The 13,028-nt window shown below is 34.9% G+C and overlaps 1 protein-coding gene across 1 annotated transcript in view; it reads right to left on the reverse strand.

Moving 5' to 3' along the window:
* Positions 1-3,949: 3,949 nt before the first annotated feature.
* Positions 3,950-13,028, reverse strand: part of LOC102697758 (collagen alpha-1(III) chain-like) — a 66,757-nt gene continuing 57,678 nt past the window's right edge. The window contains exons 43-51 of the mRNA XM_015358976.2: positions 12,078-12,185; positions 11,257-11,310; positions 11,059-11,166; positions 10,529-10,582; positions 8,939-9,046; positions 8,501-8,786; positions 7,410-7,597; positions 6,234-6,476; positions 3,950-5,062 (exon numbers count right to left, since the gene is read on the reverse strand). Coding sequence (XP_015214462.2) covers positions 4,916-5,062; positions 6,234-6,476; positions 7,410-7,597; positions 8,501-8,786; positions 8,939-9,046; positions 10,529-10,582; positions 11,059-11,166; positions 11,257-11,310; positions 12,078-12,185 — 1,296 coding nt within the window. The 3' untranslated portion in view covers positions 3,950-4,915. The remainder of the gene's footprint in view (positions 5,063-6,233; positions 6,477-7,409; positions 7,598-8,500; positions 8,787-8,938; positions 9,047-10,528; positions 10,583-11,058; positions 11,167-11,256; positions 11,311-12,077; positions 12,186-13,028) is intronic.

Genomic DNA, 13,028 nt, shown 5'->3' on the forward strand with positions numbered 1-13,028 from the left:
AAAGAATCCAATAAATCGATGCAAATGTTTACAAAACTATGTAAATATATTGTATTTAGATCCATAAATATATGACAATATTAATATTGTTCAGAAACTTTTTTCAGCTACCAAATGTCTGTAGTTACATGATTTAACATTAATATTCCCTATTAACTAGATGTAAAAAAATAACTTACATTACAACTATAACAGCACATTGTGAAAACATTTCTAACACATAAACAAGTTAATCAAAGCATTGACACGTTATTTAATTGGAATGAGCATACCTAAACTCTCAAAATAACCAAGAGCTAAAAAATCAAGAGTGACCGAGCCAAAGACTTTGATGCAGAAAATGTTTTTTGAAGAAGATAGAATACCATGGTGTACCACTACCAGCTTTGCAGAGTGTATACAGAATTATAGAGTTTTAAATTAATGACTTTCAGAGACATTCTACTTGTTATTTTTATTGGCAGCTGCTAAGATTTCCATTTAGTTACATAAACATTAATTGTATTTAAAGATGCACAGTAGATATTAAATAAAGCAATTGTTTCACTAACATACTACAAGAATGACCTATCACTCATCATTGGCCAGTCAACCATATAGCAAAGTATGTCACATTGTAATGTTGTACATCTAATGCAGCAATGAAAGTTAACATGTTGTGAGGGACTCCATCTGTAAACACAGATTAAAATTTGTTTTTGGGAACCCCAGGCGCACTGAGCCAGGCTCTCCTATCTGTGGCCAGTATTCCCTTTACCTGGAAGAAACCTGTTCTATTGCTACACTCGGACCCCTGGCACACCCAATTTGTCTCACCCTTCCATGACCTGTCTTCTTGATACTGGAACATACTGTACATGTTCCCATCTTTTCTGAGACCTACTGTACTTGTGTGCCTTACCCACTGGTACCCAGTTTCTGATTTTAAACTGATCTACTACACTGTCATGACTACAGAGAATTCAGACTAATCCATACTAAGGAAACCACTAAATTCTCTGTGTGATTCTGTCTTTTTTCAAACCTAATCCATAACAAAAATCCTTGCAAGTTTTCATTGTCTCTTTCTATCTTTTCCAAGCCTAACTACTGGCTTGCACTAAAGTACAGGACTTAAACTCACTACACTTCAGGTTACAACCAACACACTCTCCCTCCCTGCACTGCAGGAACTTAGACACAGATGCCCTCTGCACCTGACTGCTGTTATAATGACTGCTGCTACTCTTGAGGAATGTCTCACGGGGCCTATCAGCTTATCCCTTTTCTGCCTGTTAAATTCCATTCCACAGGAGTCCAATCAGCCAATCAAGGCATGTGTGTCCAATTTACTACAGAGAAGGAAGACCCTTTGCCTCAGCTTGCTCAATCAAATAAACAACAAACGATTTTTCTACAGAGTGTACAGTGTAACATTATTTTTATACACTTATATTCTGAAGCTATAATACTGATTATAGTACTTGTGAAAGCCATCCTGGGATAGATGTTGTGACTGTGGTTTGTCTTATGTTATATACTGACCTGAATTAACTATGTTATGCATCTTCTGTCAGTAAGGAACCTTCAGGCTATATCATGAACTTCTGCTTAATGGGTCACATTAACCCATTGCTACTAACCTTTTACTGGACATAAAGTATATGGCTATATATATATACTGATTGTATTCTGTATAATGGAGATATATGGTACATAAAGTAAATGATATATAGTATGGTGTAAGATTTTTATGGTTCATTGTTTTTAATTCTGGGATTGTTGTTTTCTATTGTAATCAACCATTTGATTGACAGGTTTAACATCTTGTCCAAACATATTGGAAGAGAGTGCACTGGCAAGTTTTGTAACATGCTATTTTACTCTTAACACTATTCAAACAGTTAGCCTGTAAAGTCACAATATTAGAGCACAATAAACAGGATATGAAACAAAAATATAACTGTTAAAATGGTACAAAAAAGCTAATTAACATTTTCAGTTCACAGAGGTTATGTAGGGTTTTAATGTACTGTACAATCAGAAATGGTGATGGTAAATTGTAAGAATATTTGGCAACTTTTAGGAATCGATCAAACAATAATTCACAGTCTCATACTGCACATGGATTCTAAATAAAATACACAGTTTATTGAAATAAAGCCAAAAACATTCATAACAAACAACAAATGTAATAGAATGTATTTGAACACATCATCAAAGGGCTGATCATTCACTCAAAAATCAGTTAATAATTTCAGAGTTAAATACACATTTTCTATAACATGCATTATGGTCTACCTCATAAGTCTTATCAGCGTCATATAATTACATCATTTTTATATCCTCAAACACAAGTAAATTTGTATTTGCATGATTGATATAACTCAACTCTAGAGAATTCAACTCTAGAGAATTAAAATGTAAATCATTAAGTTTTATTAACAAAGATCCATTGGCCAAACCTCCTTAATGAGTTAAACTTACCACTGAGAAGACAGAGCTGAGCTAGATTGGTCCTTGGTCTGACTTGGTGGGTCATCTGTGCTGGGAGGGACCCAATGCAGGGAGGAGACAGAGACCTTTGCCTGGTGTTGCTGGGTAGCTCTGCTTTGGCAATTAGGCAGCTCTGCCAAAGTTACCATCTTGCTAAACTCCAGTCTTTATGAACTGTTTGTGTACAGTTTGTCTTCTTCATATCCGTTGCCAAAGGGAGAACATGGTTTATCATAGCTATAGTTTACATCTGAATATAATTGGATATTTAAAATATCAACAAAAAGCAAGAGTCAAATTTTCAGAAATAATATCTTGGAAATAATTCTGTACTTTACTGAATCACTTTTCCTCCTGGTGTTTTGGAGAAGTTTTAGTTCAGAGTCAGGCTGCTCTAGTTATGTGGTTGGAAAAGGAGATTGTGAGTAGAGTTGGAGAGAGAGAGAGAAGCAAGTGAATTATCCAACAAAAATGAGTTGGGTTTTCGCTTATAAGGTACAGCATCACAAGTTGGTGATTGGCTGAGATGCTTCCAAGTTTGGTTCTGACTCACCTTGCAGATCCTAATTGGTAGATCTTCCTTTGGGTGATGAATACTTAGACTTAGACTCGTGGTTTTGAAAACAAAACAGACTACAGACTTGATGAAGTCAACATATATCATTACACCGTTTAGGTATGATACAGCTTAAGGATGTTTCTTATCTGATGGGCATATTCCTCTGCATTTAGAGAGAGGCCCAAGCTGCCTTGGTCAAGGTACACAAAGATTATTAGAAATCTTTAATGACACCTAATTCTATGTAAAATAATATGTCTTGCCCCTACAGAGTCTAAAAACAATGGGTAGTTTATCCAGTTGTATTCCCATCTTCTCGGGAATAACTCTGGTTCTCATAATTCTGTACCCATAAAGAAAGGATAAGGAGACACATGGACAGAAAAAGACATGGAACACAGAGGGAGACAGAAAAGGACTGGAAGAAGAAGAATGCCAGGCGACTTGTTTTAGAGATCTTACTTGTTTTCTTGCTTAGACATTTCTAAGGATTTCAGTTTACAGAGTTAGAAGTTTGGATTATCTGGGATGGTATAATGTACAGTAAAACTCTGAGACTCCTTGTTCTATAAATATAATTGTGTTTTATTTGTATTTGTGTAACATTGTGTGTTATTGTGTGTGGTATTGTTAATATATATTTGTCTGTCCTTGTTTGCCTCTCATTTAGTTCTTTGTTTGCCAGAGCTGTGCCAAACAATAAAGAAAGTAGATGCCTCAAAAATATTCTAACCACTTGGGTATATCTTTGACATTAGGGATATTTTTAGTAACTGTATTTATTTTAATTATCTTATTATTTCACTCTGTTTTATCTTATTATTCATTTCTGTTTATTTAAACCCTTATTTTCAACATAACTAATTTGAAAGAATAACGATTTGTCATGGGCTTAAAGAATAAAGAAATCACAGGTTGTACAAAATCAGAACTTTATTCAACATTTTAGTCCACATATCAGAGGATACTAAACATTCCAAAAAGATGTATTTCAGGTTTTGAAAAGATGCAGATTTACTCACATGCATTTTGCCAAGAAAATCCCAATCACCAGACACAACCATTAAATTTGTCAAAAGACAACAGCAACATGAGCTATACAGTGTGAAAAATGACAGTAAATAAGTGATGATGACTCCCAGCACAGGTACTGTATGTTATATAGAGATACATTTTTATGTATTTTGTAATATAAGCTTCACGTTGTCAAGGTTGAAACCATTTTAGCACCATTGTAGAATACATTTTAATTTCTATTTTCAAGTGGTTTTAACTGGCTGTTACATGAACTACAATTGTACTTACAGTAAATGGAAGGCAGATGGATTGACTTATGGGCACATCAATTTCTATTGTTTATACCTGTTTTTGAATTACATTCTTATCTAGAACAGCAAGGTATGTATACTCTTTTTGACAAAGTTGTTACATTTGTTTTAGCTTTCTTTCAAACCAAATGCATCTCAGTTTCTATCCTTGATAAAGTTAAGGAGGGTGAAGTTTTTGTTTGCTGTATCTTGGTAAGAAAAAATGGAGAAGGTTTGATGCTGAATTTAATCAGCCTTCTAACTTGACGAATGCAGGGGGAATTTTTGGTCTTACTCAAAGTCCTCTGTTGTTTGATAAAACATGGAATCACTTTGTTTTTTTAATGGATTTAGCACCACTTGCTTAATGCTTAAAACAAGTAAAGGTATTTATTAATAGATACTGTATATTCGCATGAAATGGACAATTTGATTATTTTGCTTATTTCACAACATGTTGAAGTTGTTAAGAGGCCATCTGGATTGCATGTCAAGAATCAAGAAACAGGCACAGAATAAAGAACAGCAAGTACAATTATATTTGTTATGTCCTGATGAAAAGATCAATATTAATTTACAAGAAACAAACAGGTCCAATGTCAACTCCAAATTCCTGGTCTGTGTTACCAATATCCATTGGTGCAATATCCACAAGAGGAAGATGAATTGTTTTGCGAGTTTTGTACTTAAAGATGGTCTTACCCCATTCCCCAGTGTGTCTCTATAAAAACAGAAAAAAACAAAAAATATTTAAATGACTCAAAAATGTATATGTATATATAACCAATACTTTTGTTCTTAGCTTTTAATTTTTTGAGATTTATACATAAAGAAAGATAAATGAATAAGCTATTCTAAACTATTGAATATAATTAAACATATGAGGAAAAGGTTAAATGAACATGAAACATACAACTTATGTACTATACATGCAATAAAAAGAAATAAAATGTGGCATTGTATTTAGGACCAAATATAAAGCAATCTAAACAGCTATAATATATTAGGATTTCCACTGCACCCTCTTCTACTATTGTTTGCTCAGCAACCCTAAGTTAAAATATACAATGCATAAAAAACATATTCAGTACATTTATGTCATTCTTAAGCATACAATCCTTACAATTTCAATAAGTATGTTTTTTATGTACAGTACTTGTGGACTAGAAATAATTACTACTTGTGTTTAAACTATTTTTTGTTGCAGTATTTTTTAACTTAAACACAGTCATGCACACACTCACATCAGTTTCAAATTTACAGAAGCTAATTAACATACCAGCAGGTCTGTGAGAGGAAATAAGAGCCCTTAAAGGACACCCATGCAAACATGGGGAGAAAATACAAACTTCACACAGATAGCAGACCTGGAAATTGGGCTGGAAATGAACCCAGGGTCCCAGCAATACTAATTACTGTCTAATTACTGTGCCACCATGCTGCCCAACTCAGGACACCCTAATATACGTAGTCCTTTATATTTTAGTTTATTTAATTCTCTTTTAATAAACTAATTAATTGAATATCATAATACTACTCAGTACCCATCTATTTGGTGCTAAATGTGAATTGCTCATTTACATAAAATTAAGACAAACATGCAGTTTATTGTAACCATTTCAGTAAATAATTAAATGTTTATTTGGTTCACCCTAAACACTTTAGTTAATTCCACATATAACAATAAATATGCTGAATTTATCATTGAATCATTGAACTATGCCATGCCACTAGAATAATAGATTTAAACCCAAAAGAGGTTTTTAATAGAAAACAATTTTACATTTTACAAATCACATACTATTTTTGTGAGATAACAATTAAGAGTTATAATTACCTCTTCTTGGGGTTTAGTGTTAAGCTTTAATTTTTAATAAAAAACAAATACTCACAGTGCAGCCATCCTCTTGAACAGTGTATGTCACTCTGCTACTGCCCTCTGCCTTTATTTCAGCATCAGCAGAACTTAAAAATTTCAGGGCCTTCTTCACATTGGCTGCCTCGGCGTCCATATATGCAATGCTGTTCTTACAGTGGTATGTAATTTCCTGAGAGGCTGAGGTTGACAGAATGCGAAGGAAAGCCAACTGAACCTCAGAAACTCCTTCTGCAAGATCAGCTACACCATAATTGAACTGTAAATCAAAGTGTAAAAAAATGATTGTAGGTGCAATTTTAAAAAAAGTCACTTCACAAAGTACAAATCCACAAATGACAAAATCACAAATCCACATTACACAGTACTTTTTTTAGAATTGTATAATGGGCAGCCAGTTGACCTTGGACCCCTAGAATATTTTTCTCCCTACAGAGGAGTTTTTGGTTCTTCTCCTCCGCTGTCTTCTGGCTTTTTCTCTCTGTATTGTAATGTCATGTACTGTCACACAGCTTTGTTAAGTGCCTTGGCACAACCTTGTTGTGAAAGGCGCTATATAAAAATCAATTGAATCGAATTCAATTGAAATTAAAGTAAAACAAAAATAAAAGTAAAAGAACTGTAATGTATTTATGTGTAGATGTGAAGGCAGTACTAATTCACACTGAATCACTGAATACTTACTGTGTGGCTCCCAAAAATACAATTTTCTGTTTATTATATTTTTGTGTCATCTATATTTAAGGTCTGTTTTTGCTGTTATTTTCTAAGGCTTAGTAAAGTCAGTAAAGTAACACAGGATTCATTTAATAAAGATTTTATTCCAAAATACTTGAAATATAGTCAGATGTGAAAGCTTTTTCACTCTACTAACTGGATAATTCATATGATGCATTGCTTATAAACCTATTGTTAAAACATTATATCTATTTCAAATAATTATTAATTAGAATGGATGAACAATCCTACAAATTTTAGTTTGTCTGGTTTCTCTCAGTCTCACAAATCCCCTTGCTATTTTATTGCTTAGGCATATCTTTGATGTGAAAATATTTATAAATATGTTAATTATATGTGCTGGTAAACTCAAGTACACATTTTCATTTTCATTAAAAACTGTACTGCTTTAAAGACAAGGGATATGCAATATATTCTGCAATGACTTGTGAGTTTTGCTGTGATTGAGAATTACCTGGAATCCCCCTTCCATGGACTCTCCAAACCAAACTGGCTTTTTCAAAGGCACAGGACTGTTCCACCAGTTTCTCCGAGGTACTTTATCTGTAGTGGCGTTTACACAAGTCTCACCAGTTTCCATATTGCAGTATACCTTAATAGCATCGATTTTGCAGCCTTGGTTAGGATCAATCCAGTATTCTCCTACATAAACAACCAGGGACAAATAATGACAAGTCATGTACTGTAAATAATTTAATATAAATGTAGTGCTCTCAGGTTCACGTGGGTATGTGCCCTCACCGCTGCCGCCTCAGGTCAGCCCCCCCACCGATGGGGACTCGAACCTGGGCCTCCGGCATCACTCAACAGGAATCCAGCCAGTTGAACTAAAGGGAAATCTCCCATCAGCCTAACGGCTGTAGTCCCTGCTATTCACAGGGACCCTGCTATTCGGCTGGTAAGCCGGCTCGAACAACCTTCAATGATGGCCGTATGTGTTACATTAAGATTACTTGCTGTTTAGACAAACATGTGAGCCCCATTGCAAAATAATGGAACTTAGTCCAGTGTTTCTCAACTTTTTCCATCCCCCAGCACACTTATATAAATATAAAGATTTTGCAGTGGAATGCCCCCCCCATACACTAACACATCACAGGACCAAGGACATAATTATTGATACTAGAAACAAAACTTCTACCAATCAGGGTTTGCCTCAAACTACATAGTCACTATATCATGGCAGCAAATTAGAACAGAAACACAGCAATCTTGCTCAGTCGTTCTCAGACATTCAACCTCCTTGTTTTTATGTACTGTACATAGGATTGGCCCACATCACATATAATTCCCATGTGACTATAAATAATATTTGTTCTTTGTTTCACAAATGTGTTCCACTGCACACATGTTGATGTCTGAAGACACACCAATTAAGAACGAATTAAGAATTAATTAATGTAAGCATCTCTATCTTTTTAGTAAAGACGATAGAAGTACAAAGGCTGGATCTCTTTGGCAGCTTTGTTGTGTGTTATCTTTTTTATGTTTGGGGAGTAACAACAATATTCTACATACAAAATAAGCATAAAAACAATTACATACCGCTTTTAAATTCTGGATGGCAAAATGCTAAATCTCTGCAGTTGCGTGCTGGATTCTTTCTTGATCCATCTGGAGTTATGATATTTTCAATTTGTGTGTTGATGGATTTCAATGTAGCAGCAATCTCTGCTACACTACCAATTCCTTCAGCAGCCTGGTCACCGATGAAGTAAGGCGGCCAAGATTCTCCTTTGTAGGGACCTGGTATGTTTGGATCACTACAGCAGGGGCCTGGAGGGCCAGGGGGACCAGGAAGACCTTGTGCCCCAGGCAAACCAGAGTTGCCCTGTTGAAATATAACAATTTTAGTCTTTGTACATTATTATGTGATGAGTCTTACATACAAATTTTTCATGGGTTACCTTTTCATGCAATTTGTATATTATTTCAGGACAGGATTTAAAACTGGAAATCATGCAAAGTAGCATAAAGTCTTACCGCAGACCCAGGTTCACCAGTTTGACCTCTTGGCCCAGGGGGTCCAATTGGACCTGGATATCCACTATGACCATCTTTTCCAGGAGAGCCACTAGGACCAGGAGGGCCCTAAAGAAGATTATCAAAAAGATGAAATCCTAATATAGGATAATTTGCATTGTTTATTCGTTTCATTGAGAAGGCCCTGGTTAACACAAGAAGGGCCTCCTTTTCACAGTTTTATTTTTTTTTCTATATTACTATGTGTTTGACTGTTTTGTAATTTATTGATACCAAAACTAAATGGAATCAATAAATTGACTGATTATAAAGAAGACCTAAAAAGTCAATTAGAGTGAGCTAGGAATGAAACATTGGTGTCAACCATCTCTAATCAAATTTGCTAAACCTCTTATCTTGGAGGGAGAAGTATAATAAGGGAAAAGATACAGTATCTGTCAGAGATATCTCTGAAATATGTCCATACAAAGTAATGAAATAACGTGCTAAAAGGTAATTGGTTGGTCAGACATCAGCTATCATATCAGAAGTATGGTTATACAGAAATATCTTTCTCTCATTATTTCAAGGAATCAAAGCAAGACACTGTCCGTGAGTTCTACATTTCTTCAGATCAAACACACCCCACTTTTCCTGTACAGAGAAAAGCACCTCCTCTGTACGTTCATGATCATGAGCCTGCAAACAGTACTATTGATTTGACCTCATTCCTGCAATCTACCTCATTGTATAAATAGGTACCAACTTTGCTGGTATCAACCCTGCAATGTACAGTACTAGCATGCCTTCAGGGAAAGTCACATACTGTATGCTCAGTTTGCATAACAATACAGAAGAGGGGACAAGCTATAACTTGGAGTCACTATGCTCCAGTTTGGACGTTAAATATCTGAGCTTCACAGACCATATGGATTCAACTACTGTTGGTGAAATACTATTTTTGCAATGACACCTTCACAGCCATGCTTGACCTGCATTCTTCACTGTAGAGCAAATCAGTTTTATTTTGGTTTTCTGACTGTCCTTCCCAGGACATTTGGTAATGCTGCTACATCTACAATATTTCTTGACCTTCCATTTACACTGACAATACGTTTTTACATGTCTAGTCTTGACTGGTGACATTTTGAGAAATAAGAATTTCTGCTACAATGTCTCTGCTTGGCTAAGGGAATGTGGTGATCTGTCACACTTTAATGTTTTATCCAGTTTGTCAGATGTAAAGTATGTTACCAAGACTGTAAAACGTATGATACTCCTGCTTTTGTTTATATGACCTTATACTCCATAGTGGCCACTTCTTGAATTTTAATTAAGAATCCATGACAAACTTTAAAATATTATTTTTCCACTTGAGGCCAATACGAATATAAGGATCTATGAAAGTCACTATGGTGTCTCATACAGTACCAATTGTAAAAAATGCAACTTTCATATACATAGAGTAAATTAATGCCTGCAATATATTATTTCTTAATATAGTCTTAGAATATTCAAAATTTTACACATTTAAAATACACATTCCTTTTTCATCCTTGACTGTTCATTCATTTTCAGCTATGCTTTTCTAATTAAAGTTTTTGTACTTACTTTAGGACCCATAGGTCCAGACGTACCAGAAGGGCCAGGTTCCCCAGGTCCACCCTTGTAAAAGTAATGAAATACAACAGTTTATAACAGATTCTGTTAAATCCAAGATTGCAGAAAAGTTATGTGACCTATCAGCTTTTCATGACAATTATATCATGGCCATATCATATAATGATATCGCCACTTTTCATACCTCTATTATTTTCGGTTTCAGAGAATAAAACCTCTCAAAACTCCTCAAATGTTGTCAAAAATCTAATATAGCTGCCAAACCATGTTGCCTGACTATGTAACAGTTACTGTGATGCTGCTTCTCATTAGCTTTAAGAGTCATGCAGAGATGATAGATTGAAAAGGTGTAGATGGGGAGGCAGTGGGGATTTGGTAGAGATATGCAAAAGGAAGACCTGGGTGTGAGACTTACATACAGTACACAGGCAAGTGGAAATGTGCAGATTAGAATCTAACCTTCCTCGTTAACTTCTGTTATGAATTCATAATACTTCATACTGTAGTGCCTTATCACTTACAGGGGGACCTGGAATACCAGGGTTTCCAGGGAATCCTCTGTGACCTTTAATTCCTTTTTCACCAGGTGTACCAGCCTCTCCCTTGTCTCCACGGGTGCCTGGAACACCCTGGTCATAAAAAAAAAACAGAAAGTAAAAGGATTTAGGTTTTGATGCTTTAATAAGGGCTTAAGAAGAAGAATACGTTTTAAAACTTACAGGACGTCCTGGAACACCAGCCGGCCCGGGTGATCCAGCTGGACCAGTATATCCCTAAGGTCAGAAAAAACGAGACTTACAAAGAATAACTTAAGATTCATGCAACTTTTAAAGTAAATTAATATATAAAATAAATTAATGTGTGGTATAATGCTAGAACTGTAGGTATGTTTTACATTTAGTGATTGAATTTAAATGAAATGTGGATTTACTTCATGAAACTAAAATCAGCATTTATTTAAGTTTTATTTTAATATTGAAGAGGAAAAATGCTTATAAATTTTGAAGAATCCTGTATATTAAAAGGGAGGTTCTATATATGCTAAAACAATAAAGCTACTAATAGATTACCTGCGATGCGATACTTTATTAAAAGAGATTGTGATATTTGGAAAAATAGATGGCCAGTTCCACTCAGATGTTGAAAATTTTCTGGGTACTTTTTCATTTACAGGCAGCACGATACACATTTAGACAGAGAACGTCTTAAAACGTCTGTCTTCATAAGTTTAATCTTATCAAATGAATAAGTCTTGTTCCCACAACATATACTGAATGCATGCTGTTTTTGTTCATTTTATTCAATGTAATTTATTTTTCAGAATTCAATGAAAAATACACTCTGGCTATGTTCTAAGTGCAATTACTGTAATACTGTAACAGTAAATTGCATAACCTAAATATAAAACAATCAAGAGCATGATAGGGAATTAAATATCTATAAACATACAGTATGTATGTATGAACTATTTATTAATTCGAACTACAGTAAGTGAGATTATGGGCATGAAATATCCTATTGAAATCTCCTGATAACTCACAGGTTGTCCTCTTTCACCATTTTTCCCAGATTCTCCAGGAGGTCCCTGGGGCCCTGGAAGTCCTGGAGGGCCGTTATTTCCTGGGTGACCATCTTTACCAGTATCTCCCTGTGGAAACAAAAGAAATGTATGGTAGTAAACTAAACACAATAATTTGAAGTGTGTGTCTTCAGATTTCATTTGTGCAAAGCCATTGCTTTGGGTGCTTTGACCCAAAACTCAAGTTTTTTTCTTGAGGTGTTTCTGTAGGCCTATAGTAGATGTTAGAAATCAAGATTATTTTATATATCCGAAACATATATTTTAGCGTACTAAAATAGTTTGTTATTTTTAAAGATTTGTAAAATACCATGGAACAATGTCCAGAAAGCTGCATTCTGTAATGTCTGAGACATTCAATTGTTAGAAGAGACAACAGGGAACTAAAAATATCTGCAGCTAACTCAGGAAATGGCAGCATATTGGAAAAACGGGTGACCCTTCTATTTTAAGATTTAATTCAGCAGTTGTTAAAAGCTATTTTTATGCCACTTTTTTGTCTCTTATGCCATTGTATATGATTGTTTTGTATTCTGTTTCTGTTCATTTATAGGTTTCCATAAACTGCATGAACTCTGTGACCCACTGAGTTTACCAAACTACTTGTGCAATCATTTGATATTCTTTGATGCATCCAACTTGAAGACCTGTCAATTCCTGAGGCATTCCAACTTTGATTCTGATGTTTTCTTTTGCACATAAAATGCATAATTCAGTTCAATTTAATCCTTCAGACTGAATTGGGCAATATAAGATATTTAACTTTTTTCACCTAATATACCGCTTGTTTTTATTCTCTCTATATTTTTGGATCATTGTTATGCTATCATTCTGTCTACTTCACAATTTAGCCTGGTATTGCCATCAGTATTCACAATCACAAATAAAGACAAATGAGACAGTTCCAGAGGT

The sequence above is a fragment of the Lepisosteus oculatus genome, chromosome 12 (genome assembly GCF_040954835.1).
Source record: "Lepisosteus oculatus isolate fLepOcu1 chromosome 12, fLepOcu1.hap2, whole genome shotgun sequence".
In the NCBI taxonomy this organism is placed as follows: Eukaryota; Metazoa; Chordata; class Actinopteri; order Semionotiformes; family Lepisosteidae; genus Lepisosteus; species Lepisosteus oculatus.